Here is a 16,811-nt window from a genome sequence, read left to right on the forward strand (position 1 = left end):
TATCTGTAGATGTATTTCATCCAGTAACACTCTCCTGTGGAGCAGTTGAGTCATTTTACTAAGGTACGAAGTAAATGCAAGTTTCTGTACATGTTGCCCTGGAATATTTTATAACAACCAGTGTTCCTTTCACTTTGTAAGGTAGAATTCACAGCAACAACCAAGCAACAACCAAGCCAGATGTAACTGCACTTGCACAAGATCATACAAGCACGGTTGCTTCTAAGTGGCATGTGTGGTTTAAAGTACTCCAAGCCTAACCGCTTTTCTGTTGATGATCAAACTCTGCATTCCTCAACTGGTTCTGATTGCACAGCAGCAGTGCTGGAAATGTCTATCCTTTTCCTGCACAATGACAATCACTGTACCTCCTCACTTTCCCCTTACTGGGTAGGGTATGTCATGTTTCTTTCAATCCTTCAAAGACACAGCAAGGTCACTTTCAACTTTAGTGAGTTTGGAGAGCCGATTGGCTGAAAGTGGAACCATCTTGCATTCTGTCAGAAGCTTGGCCAACTCAATTGTGCCAAACTCTTTTTTTTCTTTAATGAGTCTCTCCAGCATGAGAGCAATCCTGCAACCCCTCCCTTGCAGCCCGGTGCAAGATACATGGAAACACTAGCCAGCTGAGAGGTGAATTTTCTCTCAGAACCGATCTGACTCTCTCCACCACCTTCACTCCCCGCCATTCCATTAGCATCCAGCCTTCTTCTTCTTGTCACTCTGTCCATTCCATCAATGTGACCGTGATCAGCGCTGCTCAGGATCTGCCTGTCTTATCCGTTGTTTTCCGCCCTCTTCATCCTCCCTGCTTCTTACAGTGAGACACATCACCCCCTATCCCATTATTAACTCATTCTGCGTCTGCAACTCAAAGCCGTTCACTTTTCCCCCCTCTCTCTTAGTGTGTTCTTCCTGATCTTCAGGCTTTTGAATCACGCCACAGTGTCACCCAACCACTGCTTCCTCATTCAGTTTGTCATCTCCCTTAAAGTCCATGGTACCTGCACTATAAGCTTTAACCCTTCATTTTAGTGTCTGAATGAAGAAAAAACATTGCCTTCCTGTATGTTATTGCACCAAGGTGCACAGTAGCCCAGTGATCATTTGTATGCACATGCTCAGACCATTAATCTGAAAACATGAGGTCAAGTCCCACTAGAGCAGCCAGAGAACTCGTTCAAGTAATTAAATAAATCTTGAATGAAAAGTCCATAATAGTGACCGTAATAGTAACTACTAGATTGTCAGCAAAAACCTGTTTGCTTTGTCAGTGTCCTGTAGGAAAGAAGCTCTGCCATCCCTACCCAGTCTGGCCTCTATATCACTCTCAACAAACCCATGTGGTTAACTCTTAAGTGACTTTCGAAAGAGCCTCAGAAAGCTGCTCAGTTCAAGGGCCAGTTTCAGGGAAAGGCTATAAGTGCTGGGACATCCATATCTGTGAATGAATATATACACAGCAGTGGGAAGAAAAGCCATGTAAGGACAGGACAGAAAAATCCTTGCTCTTTGTCTGCAATTTCATTGAGGTGATAATCAAATGTAAACTTGGAAATACTTTAACCTTTGGTATATGCTGGACGGCTTACACTGAGATGCAGCAGTGTTTATGTTACTAGACATGTCATAATCCAGCCAAATGTGAGTTCAAATCTTCCCTCTGGTTTTTCAGAAATGAATGCTTAGTGTTTTAAAATTAATTGGGAGCTGGTAATAATAAAAGTAACCATGAAGTTGTCAGATTATCATAAAAACCTACCTGGTTCACTAACACACGGTAGGGAAGGCCACCCTCACCTTGTGGGGCCTACAAATTATCCCAATGTATCTAACTCCTAACTGTGCTCTGGGGTAGCCTAGTAAGGCACTTAGTTTTAATAGCAGTGTGATACATCTAACTATCCATCTGACACATAGGATATAATTGCACTGCAAGGAAAGTCTCCAAGGATAATGCCACAACAGAGGTTATAGCTATCAGGAACAAGTGAATAGACTGAGGCTCTTTCCTCTAGGAGAGTGAACACTGAGAGGTGACCTATTAGAAACCTAGTGAGAGTTGAAGTTGGGTGTGGAAAAGATATTTCCACTTGCTGGGATAGTCACTAATAAATCTAACAGGGAGTTGAAATGAAAGAGCAGTTTGCCTTTCATGACCTCAGGATGTCCCAAAGTGCTTTATAACCAATGAAGTGTGTTTAAAGTCACAGACACAGTGGAGAAGACTTAGCAGGCAATTCAGGAGAAGCCCCATTCCCCAGAGAGTACTAAAAATGTGGAACTTGCTGCCTCATGGAGGCGATTAGCATCCATGAATTTAAAGTGAAGTGGATACACATGCTGGGGGAGAACAAGTTTGAGGGTGATGCTGACAGAGATGTGGTGGGCTAGGAGGAAGTTTAAGCCAAGGTCGGACAGTCGGGCTGAATGGGCGGGCTGTTTCACTTTGTCAAGCTGTATTTCACATCGATGGCTCCACATTGGCATCAGAAGGTTGCAAGATCTTCCAGCCCATGAACAAATAAAATGAAAGCAACAAAGCAACACAGTTTGAATCAGCAGCTTGGTTCAGTTCTCCTCATAAAGTCTGCAATTTCAACAGTCGGTACCCAAAGTTTCCCTCATGTTGGCCAGCCTGTGCTTGTCACATAATTTGTTCAACATTACTTTATTTCACTTCATCTATGGGGTGTAGGTCACCATTTATTGCCCATCCCTAATTTGCCATGAAGTAATATTTCACAGGGTGGATATGCATTAACTACATTCCTGTGGGTCTGGAGTCACGAAATGATGGCAGATTTTCTTCCTCAGGAACACAAGTGAACTAGGTAGGTTTTTACAACAATCTAGTCTTTCATGGCCACATTAATGATACAGCTTTTTATTCCAGGTATGTTTAATTAGCTAAATTTAAATTCCCCAGTTTCTATGGTGGGATTTGAATATTCCTCCGGATCATTAGTCCAAGGCTCTGGATTACCTGTCAATAACAACCACTCCACTCCAGAAGATGCACAGACAGAAATGCAGGAAGCAATGCAAATGCTCTGGGAATTTGATTCAGTTTGGAAATGTAAGCAGCATATCAAAATACATTTCTTTATCATCACTTACCACTGAAAGGTTTAAAAATTAAACATGAAGGGAGTGGTGAGAATGTAGGAAAGAGTTACTGGAGATGTTAGTTAGGAATGCTCACATATGTCGAGAATCACACCCCTTTGCTCAGGGGTCACTCACTCAGACCTCCTGTGGAAGCCCTTGATTTATCACAGTTCTTCACCTTGTAAAATGAAACACTACCTGACTTTGAAACTTCTGGTGTCAGTGAGTAAATATTGGGTAACACTGCCGCTTGTTGTGTTGTCTCTCAGCTAGTTTGTGCTATAGTCCAGTAATTGATTACCTTGTGTACTTTTGGGGCTAGATGGGGTTCATTTAGATTGCCTAGAAGGAGCAAAGTGAAATTTTACACCATCACCTAAATTGACCTGGGTATTATTATTCTTTTAATCTGGGATATTTAATATTTTTCAGGAGATCACATATTTCTGGGCAGAGTAGAGGATCTATGAATATAGTTGATCAAAGGTATCAGAATTACATGGGGCCAGATGGTTCTTTCCTCAGCATTACTGTCTGTGCATTGCAAAATTGCAGCCTCCCAGTTTCTGATCTTGGAGAGAACACATCAACATTAACATTGCCATGGATGTTTTATTATGTTCACTGGATAAGGATGGTTCACAATTTTACCTCAGAACAGAGATTATTTTCTGTACTGCCCTAGCTTTTGCAACAACATGGCCTTTGTGAGTGATTCCCACAAGGGCACGTCAAAAAACTTCAGGGTCCTTGAGAATTTTTGCAAAAGGATGGGCCTCAAGGATCAATCGAGGGCACTTCACTTGCCAGTTTTGTGCTCCATTATGCAGAACTGGGTCTGTTTCTCAGGGAGTAAAACATTGCAAGGCTCTGCAGCAGGGGAGGAGTATGTTTGGAGTGATGGAATGGCAGGAAATTAGTGCAGCTCCCAAAACACGGGCATTTCTCAAAAGTGCAACATCAATCCTCCCGGACTAACTGGGGCAGAGGACATTAATGCTCCTTGATACCAACACCTTGTCTGCAGTGGAGCACTGGGGAGAAGCTGGTGCTTTATCCAAACGCTGAGCTCCAGCAAGCGCAAAACATTTCCAGATTTTGTCCAGCTCAGCCAAGGTCAGACTGCCTGCCGTGAGTTTCAATGAGTTAGCCAGTGCAAAGTACATGTGGTGCATTTGCTTAAATGTGAGCTATCCCTGAGCTGCTTTTGTGTTAGAAGGGATACGGACAGAGTGGAGTTGAGACTTGAGGATCAAGCATGATATTGAATGGTGGAGTAGACCCTAGGAACTGAAGAGCCTCCTCTTTCTTGTGCTTCTTCCTTTTCACACTCCCTCACAATATGCCGAAGTTTGGCTGTGACACAGCTGGAACTTGCACCTCTAAATCTTCCTGCAGTTACATCCTTAAGGGGTTCCCCCCTCCCCAGAGTCATATGGCAGGAGTGACCCTAACCTCAAACAGCAACAGCCTACTCCTCCCCACAGCCTCAAGGTGACAACTGGTTCTGGAGAAGGTCACTGGGCGATGGTCAGAGGTACTCCAGTGCCACACACCCTCAGTACTTTCCTTCTCAAGCTCCTCCTTCTCACCTTAAGTCGCACATTGGTACCACAGAACGTACTGGCAACCAATACCTTGTGGTCCCCTGTGTTGTACGCAATATGCCAACGGTTTGAAGACATAAGGAACTGCAGATGCTGGAATCTGGAGCAAAATTCAGAATGCTGGAAGAACTCAGCGGGTCAAGCAGCATCTGTGGAGGCAAAAGCTGTATGTCAACATTTCAGGTTGAGACTCAGTCAAGGCCCTGAAGCACTGCCTCAAGATGCCAATGATGTTTATTGGTGACAATTCCAGCAACTGCATGCATCTCATTCCATCTGTGCTTGGCACGTCTGTGACCATCTTAAAGGAGGTACGAGACAGGGCTGAAGAGGGCATTCTTTCCTCCACAGATGTTGACCATGTTATAACGAAAAGTCCTCTCCTCTTTCCCCAGGTGTGGTCTAGGAAGCAGTGCTGGTGGCGAGTGGCCCAAACCCAATACTTGTGTCACTCAAAAATAACTCCCATAATCAGCAGTTCTGGTGCACTTACCCCATGAGACTTGGATGTTAAGGTAGGGGAGGATACTCTGGCTGAGACAGAAAACAGCCTTGCAGAGAGGCAGGTGCTGGTCGTGGAGGAGGAGCAAGAACCCCTGAGCTCTTAGGATTTGCTTTGAAGAGAAAGGTGTCTTCTAAGCAAGGCCATCAGAGTCTGTTACAGCCAATCCACATCAGCTGATGGCTTGCTAAGGACTCCGCACCCTATGTTTATCTGCAGCTGATATCTTCAGATGGGTTTTCAGGACCATAAAGTGTGTGATTAAATCAAAGTGCTGGAAATATCTGTAGAGAGAGTGATCTGAAACATTGCCTCTGATCTCATGAGAGATCTCTATTGTGGTCTGTAGAAGTGCCTACTAGCATGCACCTCAGTGCCAGTCTCCAGTGGTTAGTCAGCATATTGTTCCAGAATGGTATGGGGCTCTCCTGCAGTTGCAAAGGGAATGCCCTGGTTGGCCTTCTCATTTCTCATTGGTGCCAACAGTCGTGCTGACCATCAGCCACAGCATGACGATGCTGCCTTTCAGGGTCAGGGCTTGTGCTAGTATGGGTCAAGGTGTGGTTCCTCAGGGTGATAGCCTCAAGCCATTTCACTCAATTGAGTGCCATACATAGCAGCAAGAATGTGGGACCCAGGCTATGCTGGCAGCTGCTGGTTTGGAAGAATCAATGGAGCCATTGGATGACCCACCTCAAGCTAGTGGGTAAGTTACTCCACTCCCACTGATGCACAGCACCAAAATGCCTCATCACAAGGGATCACTCAGAAGAAACTTGAGGCTATGGTCCTGAGCACCCATGCCACATATGGACAAATTCATGGTGGAGAATGCCTGGTCAGAAAGTGGGTTGCAGATAGACCTTTGGCACTCTAAAACTGACTGCTGCACATACAAGTGAGGCTGGGAGAATAAGACTGATGAATTCTACATCTGGTGTATAAATGGAGGGAAGCACTGGATTGCTGAGGATCTATTCAACATGCATCAATATTAAGGAATTAAAATTCATTAATGTTTAAAATTGTCCAGAGGGTGTTCTTGGTGTGGTGTCCATAATGTATGCTCCTGGTGCCAGGAACAGATTCCTGGGCTGAATTTTTGCAGCAATGAACAACATAGTAAAAAGATGTTTCGGTGATAACATAGTGAAGACACGTTAAAAGTCTCTCAACACAATGGGTGGTTGGAAGCCTTTGGGGAAAGTCTGGCTGATGGCAGCCTGGCACACCATTACCAGCAGTCTACAAGAGGCTTCAGCAGCTGGAGGCTGCAAACACCTGTTCATGTTCATCTCCACACTGGAGTTAACAGTCTTTCTGTGGATACATCAGTTACACCCCAACTTTAATAATCCTGGAGATCTTGACTGGGCTGTATAGTGGAATGCTCCCTCCTCAGTCAAGGCATCTGAAGCACTGCCTCTAAGTGCCAATGGTGTTTATTGGTGACACTTCCAGCAACTGCATTCATCTCATTCCATCTGTGCTTGGCACTTGTCTGTGGGCTATCATAGAGGAGGCACGAGATGGGTCTGAAGAGGGCATCCTTTCCTCCACAGACCCAAGCAATCTCTGTGGACAACTTAGCAGGGATACAGTGAATTGGCCTTAAGGTCACTGCCCAAGAAGCATCTGTCGAGCTACAATGTTCTGGGCTGGTGGCCACAGCTGGCAGCCCATGGTGGCACAGAGACATTACTTACAAGAGCCCCATGTTCCATCATTCCTGTGCCATTAATGATGCCTTGCTCTTCTGGAAATCCTGATCCCCCACTCAGCCACCACATTCAACCCCCTCAATTTGGGAATTAGAAGTTACATTTCTTATTGGTGCCAATAGTTGCATTGCCATGTTGATGCCCAGCCACTTGGAAGCCACTGGCAATGCTGTGCCAGCTGTGCAACTTGGCTGAAGCTCAGGTCCCAGCAGATGGGAACAACTCTGTCGCAAATGAGGACTTAGAAGAAGTTTCATAAACAAACCCAGGTAAGTGCGACTGTGCATGGAGAGGAAGGGCCGCTTGCTTCTGATGTAACTTCAATTGTGGAGCGTTCTTCCTTACCTTTTCTTCCTCCAGATATGCCCATGGAAATATCCATGGCTGCCAATGGAACATATTGCCAGCTGCAAATGTAAAGTGAGGCCAAAAGAAATGGTCATGCAGAAGGACAAAGAGGATTTGCTGACTCCAGAAATCAAATTGGGAGATGGCAATTGTCCTTTAAATGGCAGCAATTGGGAAGAAAGGTAGCTGAAACACTTGCTCATTCCCAGCGTGAATGCACGCAAAACCACTTTAAATATTATTGTTTAACTGGAAGTTCTCAGTTGGCACAAAGGCAGAGATTTGGCAAGTGTAACTTTGATCCAGAATTTTTATCCTCATTCCTGCAATCACCAGTGATGGGGAAAACGATTGGAAAACTTGGGGGTTGACTCTTCTGCGTGGATGGCTTGGAGAACTTTCTTCTCAGGACATGATTGTCTGCCTCGGTGTAGGTCTGCTCACTCAGACAAGTACCTTTCCCTCTTCTCTATCTGTTCCACTCCATAAACGTCACATTGTTTGAATTCCTGCCTGCCTTTCCTTTGGTGCTCATGCATGCCTCTTGCACACTCCCTCTGTTCTTTCTCTGCCTGATTTTGTATATTCTTTGAGATATTTGTTTGTTTTCTACTTTTAGACTAAAAATAGCTGATGCCAATGTTAGCTTTTAATTCTGCCATCCTACCATTTTAATGGAGGGACTAACCTGTCTATAAATGACATAGAATTTAGAGACCAGTCATTCAATCCAACAGGTCTTTTGTGGTGTTACTGCTCCACACAAGTCTCCCCAGCTCTACTTCCTCTCACCCCATCAGTATATCCTGCTGTTCTGTTCTCCTTCTTGCGTTTATCCAGTTTAAGGCATCTATGGTATTTACCTCAGCTACTCCCCTGTTGTTCCATGCTTGGGTTTCCCCTGATGTGAACACTGAATTTATTTGTGACAATCATATGTTTTTGGGTCCCGCTTCTCATCTGTCTCACACCATTCTCTATGTGTACCCCATCAAACTTGTTCATAATTTTACATACCTCTATGCAGATGACACTAAAATAGGTGGTATGGTGGACAATGAAGAAGGTTATCAAAAGTTACAGGGGTATCTTGATCAGCTGAGTAAATGGGCTGATGAATGGCAAATGGAGCTTAATTCGGATAAGTGCAAGGTGTTGCATTTTGGAAAGTCAAATCCAGGTAGAACTTTCACACTGAATGGTAGGGCCCTGGGGAGTGTTGCAGAACAGAAGGGCCTTGGAATACAAGTACATGGTTCACTGTAAGTGGTGTCACAGGTAGACATGGTGGTGAAGAAGGCTTTTGGCATGCTGGCCTTCATAAGTCAGGGCATTGAGCATAAAAGTTAGGAGGTCATGCTGTGTTTGTCCAAGATGCTGGTGAGACCGCGCTTGGAGTATTGTGTTCAGTTTTTGTTAATCCTGCTATAGGAAAGATGTTATTAAACTGGAAAGAGTGTAGAAAAGATTTACAAGGGTGTTGCCAGGACTTGAGGGACTGAGTTACAGGGAAAGGTTGGACAGGCTAGGACTTTATTTCTTAGAGCATAGGAGACTGAGAGGTGATCTTATCGAAGTGAATAAAATCATGAAGGGCACAGATAGGATGAATGCACTCAGTCTTTTTCCCCAGAGGTGGGGTGTCAAGAACTAGAGGGCATGGGTTTAAGGTGAGAGAGGAAAGATTTAAGAGGAACATGAGGGGCAACTTTTTTACACAATGGGTGGTATCCATGTGGAACGAGCTGCCAGAGGAAGTGGTTGAGGCAGGTACAATAACAACTTTTAAAAGACAGTTGGACAGGTACATGAATTGGAAATGTTTAAAAGGTTATGGGCCAAACGCTGGCAAGTGGGACTAGCTTGGATAGACTGGTCGGCATGGAACAGTTGAGCCAAAGGGCCTGTTTCCGTGCTGTATGACTCTAGAAGGTCACTCTCATCTTTCCCTTTTCTAGAGAAAGGAGTCCCAGTATATTCAGTCTTTGTTTGTAATTGTTCCAGCATCATCCTTGTAAATCTTTCTTTGCAACTTCTCCGCTGCCTCCATCTGCTTTTTATACTATAGAGACTTGAACTCTGCAGAGCAGTTCAAGTGTGGTATCCCAGGTTCTGCACAGACTTAGCACCTTTGCTGCTTTTTACTGGACATCGTCAGCCATGGTCTCATGGAGTGGTAAAACAAGCTCAAAGAGCGTGATGACCCTTCCCGTTCCCACATCAAGGTGGAAGACAGTTCAGTAGCACATGAACACCATTTACTTGTTGGTATCAGCGGCAGTAATTTCTAACCTCTCATCTTTAGTTTTGTCTTTTCTCTAATTTGATGTGGGGGTTTTTTTGGATATTGGAGGTGAATAATCATGTGCAGGCACAGAGGTCCAGGAAAGATCATGCTATGTGTGGCGTGCCATGCTCTGCGGGCAGTGGGGAGGGCTAGGGCAGGGGGTTGTAAAGGGTGTTGGTGTCGGGGAAAGTGTGGCAGTGGTAAAGTGAGGCTGAGGAGTATACAATGGGAAAATCGCTCGAAGAGCCTTGATAGAAGGGCTTGGAAGGTCTCTTCCTCCTGACTTGGCATGCCTGTATTGTGGCCTTGAATCAAACAGAAACCTGTGACTATACTTGCAAGATTTGAGTGATTTTCCTTCAAAAACCTCTTCGAAGATGCTTTCAGAATAGGAAGTCATTCCAATAATTGGAATTGCAATGAACTCATTGACGTAAATGACCTCCTAAGGAGGCAATTATTAATATGTATAAGTCTTCTGACTGCGAATTTTCTCCTCTTTGTTTAGGCGATGCTCCATATTGTACTCCGGAACAGTACAGAGAGTGTGCAGACCCAGCCCTAGGTAAGAACCTCGGTTTTATCAGCTGTTTTCTGAGGCTGTTGAAAAGTTCGTTGATGGGACTTTATCTAACTGGACCTGACGACACAAAATAAACTCCCCCTAAAATAAGCTAGAACAGGAAAGATGTGAAAATTGGATGGTGGTTGAACCCATCTGGGGAGTGATTTTCTTACATGTTGTTTTATGGACTGTCAAATTACTCAGCATGTTCTGAGGAACAAGATTTGCCTCTCGTGAAAAACCGAATGACAGTTCAACCTGAGCTGCAGTGCAATGACCCCAAAAGCCTGCCAAGTGCTAACGTAGGTACAGGAGAAACAGTGCAAAGGCTGTTGATCGCAACAAGAAACAAGAAGTTGTAAGACCCACTGAGCAGTTAAGCAAAAAGGCAAGTCAGTGTTTGGATAGGGAAACACATGGGAGGGGAGGGTGGGGTATTTGTCAAAAAATTCCTCTCTCCCCTTTCAGAAACTGATGGATCTGCTTTTCCTCCCTGCATTTTCTGTTTTTTTTTCCTCAAAGCTGAATTGATCAGTTGACATTTTGGCCACTAAGGTTCTGCTTTGCTGTTCGAAACTTGGATCTCCATTCCATACCAGCTTGGGAGATGGCAGCAGGCTATTATTTTCAGATGTTGGCTGAGAGCGTGATCCTTGTTAAACTTGACCAGAACTTCATTTAACTTGCCATTAATTGTAGTGAGTTTGCCAATTGAAGGCCATCATGACGGGGGGAGGGGGGTCCCAGTTACATTTGTAAATTCAGCAAAGGCCAAGTTTGGCTCTGGGCTCTACCATTGAAGAAATGTGGCCAGTACTGGTCGGAAGCAATCCCAGAGGTTTCATCTCACACCTCCAGCTGCCACAACCCCCACTCCTGCCATTGGAGGTCCTACTCATCTCTACTCACTGGGCTCTGCCTTCTCGAGCCAATCAAAAAGCAAGCAGTTGCCTGATAGGATGAGGCAAAACCTTTTTTTTATTCCACTATCTTTTCTATCAGCAATAAACAAAAAAATAAATCACAGTTTTTTTCCATTGCCCCTTTAATTTTTTTCCCAGCATTCTTCATAATTCTGCTGATTAACCTTTCAGTCCTAGAGGGCCTTCTTGGATGGTTGGTTTACCTCTGCTTGGACTGGCTAGGCTCAGAGGACATTGAAAAACAGCGCCCATTTCCCTGGCAGATGTGTGCTCCAGCCTACCTGACTCCCCAGTGTTCCCCTTGTGCTGCCCTCAGATGAATAGGTTAAATCTGCCCTTAAAGTACTTAACAGGAATTCTAGTCCACACACTACTTTGGGCAGGGTGGAATTTCAGGGCTTAAAGCTGAGTTGCCATTCTAATCCAACAAAGTAAGTTTACTGGTGGGTCAATGGTGAGCAAATTGAGTGGCAGGAATTGCAAATGCTTTCTGAAAACAGTTTTTCAGCCGTTTACCTAAAGCAGTCTTGGTACCTTATTTGACCCCAAGATGTGCCGTCAATAAAACTGCCCATTTTTTTAATCCCCATGTACAATTAGTCCAAAGACTCTGAAGACTGCTTGTTCATTTGGGTCCCTGGTTACTACCATACGCACTCTGTTGCTTGGGTACAGTCGGGCACAAATGGCACAGTGCCAATGCCCGACAATGGACCATGACAATGACTCACTGGCCTGCTTCTGGGGCCATTCTACACCACTGCATGGTTTGCTGCTCCATCTTTTTGGAAGTGTGCTGTGCACTGGGATCATTAAACACCATGGCATTCAAAGGGCAAAGTGGGTGGTAGTTTGCAAAAGGTGGCATGTTGCCTTTTTGTTGGGTTCAATGCCAATTTGCCACAGCAAATAGAGAAATCAAAGTCTTGTTCCCCACTTCATTTGTTAATTTGGCTTCCATGTTTAGCAATTGGTTCAACCTGTGACTGCCTACTGTGGCAGAAAGGCTGTTTTGGGCACTTTGGTTGCTCACCCTCTGGTCCCTACCAGTTCTCCCCACACACCCACCCACCTTGTGTAGCTGTGGTACCTATGCATACCAGAAAAATACTTCAGGCCAATGAAGCTCCTTTGTTCAAAGCAATGTTGCCAGATGTTGTCTTGAGTACTGTATTGACTTGTTTTTCTTATTCCACATTGTAAGGTTGCCTTGGACGGAGCATTCCTAAGGTAGCATCTGCACTGGAGAGCAGGCCCCTGGGCACAAGGGGCTCCCCCGTCTGTTTGGACTGCTGGAGAACGGGGGATCCCTCGTGCCAAGTGGTGCGAGGTGAAGTTGAAGCTGCTCAAGCACCACGGCCTTTACACATAGCGGGAGCAGGGAGGGCGTTGTTGCCATGCTAAAGGAATGCACACTAACCTGGCCACTCACCTTGGCACAGGCCCACATTGTTTCCCATGCAGCCGCAAGACTGACAGGAGTTGCTGCTATTTGCAGGGTTCCTGTGGCTGAGCACCAGTTGCCTGAGGTTTAGCTAAGTGACACCAATGTGGAAGATACTAATGAGGTGCATAGGATCCGCACATGGCATCCGCCCAATGGCACCCAGCCTCCACTGGGCAACACACAGGTGGATCATGTGTGTGTGTGTGTGTGTGTGCATGCGTGTGTGTGTGTGTGTGCGTGCGTGTGTGTGTGTGTGCGTGCGTGTGTGTGTGTGTATCTGTGTTGGGGGTTCTGTATTTTCGGTGTATGGGCCATTCATCACTATGATGGTCTTCCCCCTTGGATATTGAACTCCATAGGCCTTGTCAATTCTGTTCCTGTTGACAAGCGAGCCTGGCAAAGCTATCACTTGCATGGTTCACCCTGATACCTGTCGCCCGCCAGAGGGAAATTCAGTACCCGAGGGGAACCATGAGGGAGCTCTGCATGCACAGGCAGAAAGATTTGGAGAAGCATATAATATCTGTAGCCCATCAGCTGCTAGGATCACAGGCACCTCGTGGCTATCAGCTGACGAGCTACAGGTATTATATGCTGCTTCAAATCTCTCTGACAGCCATGAGGTGGCTGTGAGCCTAGCAGCTGGCAAATAAAGCAAATTAAACTGGAAGGAATAAGATTCATGGTCATTTCAGGTCCAGCCACACCATGACATTCCCATGCAAGTAAGTACTGGACAATACGCAGGCAATAGCATCAGCATTTTACATGGGCCCTGCTATCCCGTGCCATTCTGCTCTGGCAGCCCACAGAGCGGCATTTGCTGGGTGTCTCGGTGCATACTGTTGCATGCCTGGTAGTTAACACAGGTACTCACAGAGCTCCTCAGCCGTTTCTGGTCCTCAGTGGAGCACATGTACGTTTCTTCCAGAAGTGCACACCCCATTATCTCCCATCACGTTGGCTGTGCACTGTGTAGGTGAACTACTTAACAATGGCAGTGGCACTGGTTTGCTGGTGGTTAGCTTAAAGTGCTGCACTACATATCCAGCGGTCATCAATGCCATTTCGTACCTTGAGCAATCATTAGTGCTCTCCTACTGCCTATGATCATCCAATCTCAGGGTGATGTCCATCTGAAGTCCTCCCACTTTTGATTTGATGGAGTTCTGTCTCTTCCCACAATGTGTTACATAAGGAAGCATGCATCATACTTTGCAGGAACTGCATCTCCCCTCTCTGGATATTCAGCTATTGCAATTCATTCTGATCAGGATATTCACATGAATTGTCACTGCAGCTGGCACGTGTCCTATGTTGCAATTTATGGCATCAAGTTTAAAAGTAGTTATATGCAACATCTGAAAAAATGTGACAATGAAATAAATAACGCAGATGATTGCACTACAGCAACCACAAGAGGTAATGCAACAGCATGTGGTGCAGGAATAAGCAAAATAATGTAACAGCAAGGACCAGTGCAGCAACATGAAGGTCTAATGCACCAGCAAGGCACAATGCTGGCGCAATAAAGCACAGCAGAATAACTGGAAAAAGCAATGCAATGCAGCCACAGCATTCCATGCAAAGGCAGAAAAGGCAATACCAGAACAATGAGGTCCATTTCATTTACCGGAAAGTGTAATGAAGCCAATAGCAATGCAAAGGCAAAGAATTGCAATGTATAACCAGCAAGGTAAAATAGTGCAACTGCTTGTCATGATGACACAGTAACATACAATAATGCAGCAGTAGGATTCATTGAGAAACAATGTACAGCGCATTCACAGAGAGCAAAGAACAAATGAAATCCAAGCAGAGAAAAATGAACCAGCAACTGTACAATGCCAAGTTGCGATAAAGGCACATTGCTGTCTGAATAGGATGAAATCTGGTGTCAACGTGCTACAATGTAGCAGTAAGAAGATGCAATGCAATAGCAGCAAGGTGCAGTCAGCAAGGTATAGCACATCAATACAATGTAATGCAGCAACAAAAAATAATTAATCAGCACCTGGTACAATACACTTGCACCAACAGTGTATAGCACAACAGCAGAAAGGTGCAATGTAATAGTAATGGCCACATTGCTACATCAGAAAAAAAAGTGCAGCAGCAAGATGCAATGCAACAGCAGTGACTGTGCAAAGCAGTAATAACAAAGAACAATGCAACAACAACGTGCAATACAGTAAGCTAGTGTATTTGAGCAATACACTAGTGCAAGGTAGATTATAGTAATAAGATATAAGGGGCTCAAAGTACTGCAACAACATAGTACAGTGCCGCAACAATTAAATAAACACAGCAGCATAAACAGCCAGATTCAAAATGGCAGTAGTAATCTACAAGGTGCAATACAGATGCAGCAACATATGTGAAAGCAACAAGGTGCAATGCAGCAGTAAGGTGCAGTACAACAGTAAAAAGCTATCATGCATCAGCAGCAAGATGCAATGCAGTAGCACCAAATTGCAACACAGTAACTAGGCACAATGCAGTGGGAAAAGCAATACTGCTGCAACAGGGTTCAAAGCTATTACAGCAAAATGCACAACAAGGTACAATGCAAAAGTAACAAATTAAATGCCAGCAGCAGCTAAAGGTAACATAATGAAGTACAATGCTACAGTGACAATTCACAGCTGCAGAACCAAGACGTTGTACAGCAGCAAAATACATTGCGACAACAAAATGCATGAAATGTACTAGAACTACTGTGATCTGCAATACAACAACAATTATGATGCAGCAGCAGCAGCAAACTGCAGTGTACAATAAAGCAGCCCAAAGCAACTGTGCAGTGGCAAGGTACAGTGCAGTGCAACAGAAGAGCAGTTCAAGATGCAATACAATAATAACATGGTGCAGTGCAAAAGCAGCAAGGTACATGACTGCAACACCAAGGTGCAGTGCAGCTGCAATGTTTAATGTAGCCACTGTGAACTGACATACAGCAACTGCAATTTACAATACAGCAGCACAGTGTCCAACAACAGCAGCAGCAAATGCACAAGACAGATTTAGCCAACCTTTCAAAATTCCAGCCAGAAATAGAAATCACAATAAGCTACACATTTTAATCATTTAATGAAATGCTCACTCAAATTCTCATTGTAACTGCAAGTCCACAAGCAAAACCAGGCCATGATAATAACGTCTGATCTGCATTGGTGCCAACTATTTATTTGACAGCTTGATTGTGTTCTTTCATTCACCCCACCTCTCCCTCACCCCTATTCTCTCTCTTCCTCCTCATTTTATCTCTTCTTTGTTTCACCCCTCTCTCATAATTGTAAGGGCATCCTCAGAGTTTGGAGAGAGCATTAAACCTTGAGCTCAAAGGGTAGTAGGAGAAGGTTACATGCATGGAGCTTAGAAATGCAAACATGTGGGAGCCATGAATGAAGAGCTTCAGGGAGGAAATGGACTGCTCCACCTGGCTACTGGGAAAAATGGACAGCACTCCAAGAAGTTCCTCTAGACAGGAGGGGAAGTTGGCGGCAGAATGTTGGCCATCTTGGGCATCAGTGCCAGGAACTATCAGCTTGTGTTAGTGCTGCCCTTTTCAAAATGGGGAATAAGTCTTTATCTGAGGCTTGCATACTTTGGTGTTCCAGTTCCCTGCTTTTAATGTGGTTCTTTGGGTCATGAGATGATTAGGAGGCCCCTGTTCTCAGGTGGAATATGTAGGGCAGGTAGCATCCAATGAGATCATAGAAAGCCCAGGGTTCTGGGGAAATCTACATACGTTGTGCTCATCAGTCTTCAAAAAGATTTTAATTTCATGCCTCCTAGAGTCATTGGTAAGATGGGGATTGGGAGCATGTCATTTGGTTTGATGTCCAAAGTTGGGGCAGAGTGAAATTAACTCTCTCGAGGAGGAGTGAGACAATGTAATCTACTTTTGCCCATCCTACTTGTGCTCTTTATTATGGATGCATTGGATGGCATCTGAAGGAATTGTTGCACTTCTATCGACAATGTGTTTCACAGATCTGACACTCTTGCCGTGGGCAGAAATATGGTTGTGCGTGACTCAAGTTGAGGGCATCGATATTCCCCTTCTATTGTATGCACTGAGCGCATGGTGTACACACATTGAACTCTGCTTCTGAAATGCAATCAGTTTTAAGAGGTCAAATTTAATGTACATCATGGGTTTACTGCATGCAACTGTGGAGGAATACTGTATCTACTCCCCTGGTATCTATAACATGCTCATTACAACACGAGGAGGGCTGTTCCTTTGTGGATACATTTCAGGCCCTGAATTCTCTCGATTGCCATCTTCACCTTA

At 44.7% G+C, this 16,811-nt stretch overlaps 1 protein-coding gene across 3 annotated transcripts in view; it reads left to right on the plus strand.

Moving 5' to 3' along the window:
* asic1b (acid-sensing (proton-gated) ion channel 1b) overlaps positions 1-16,811 on the plus strand; it is a 641,514-nt gene that overhangs the window by 574,692 nt on the left and 50,011 nt on the right. For all 3 annotated transcript variants that reach the window (XM_052009516.1, XM_052009515.1, XM_052009518.1), the window contains exon 5: positions 10,085-10,141. In XM_052009516.1, coding sequence (XP_051865476.1) covers positions 10,085-10,141 — 57 coding nt within the window. The remainder of the gene's footprint in view (positions 1-10,084; positions 10,142-16,811) is intronic.

Source organism: Pristis pectinata, chromosome X (assembly GCF_009764475.1).
Source record: "Pristis pectinata isolate sPriPec2 chromosome X, sPriPec2.1.pri, whole genome shotgun sequence".
Taxonomy (NCBI): domain Eukaryota; kingdom Metazoa; phylum Chordata; class Chondrichthyes; order Rhinopristiformes; family Pristidae; genus Pristis; species Pristis pectinata.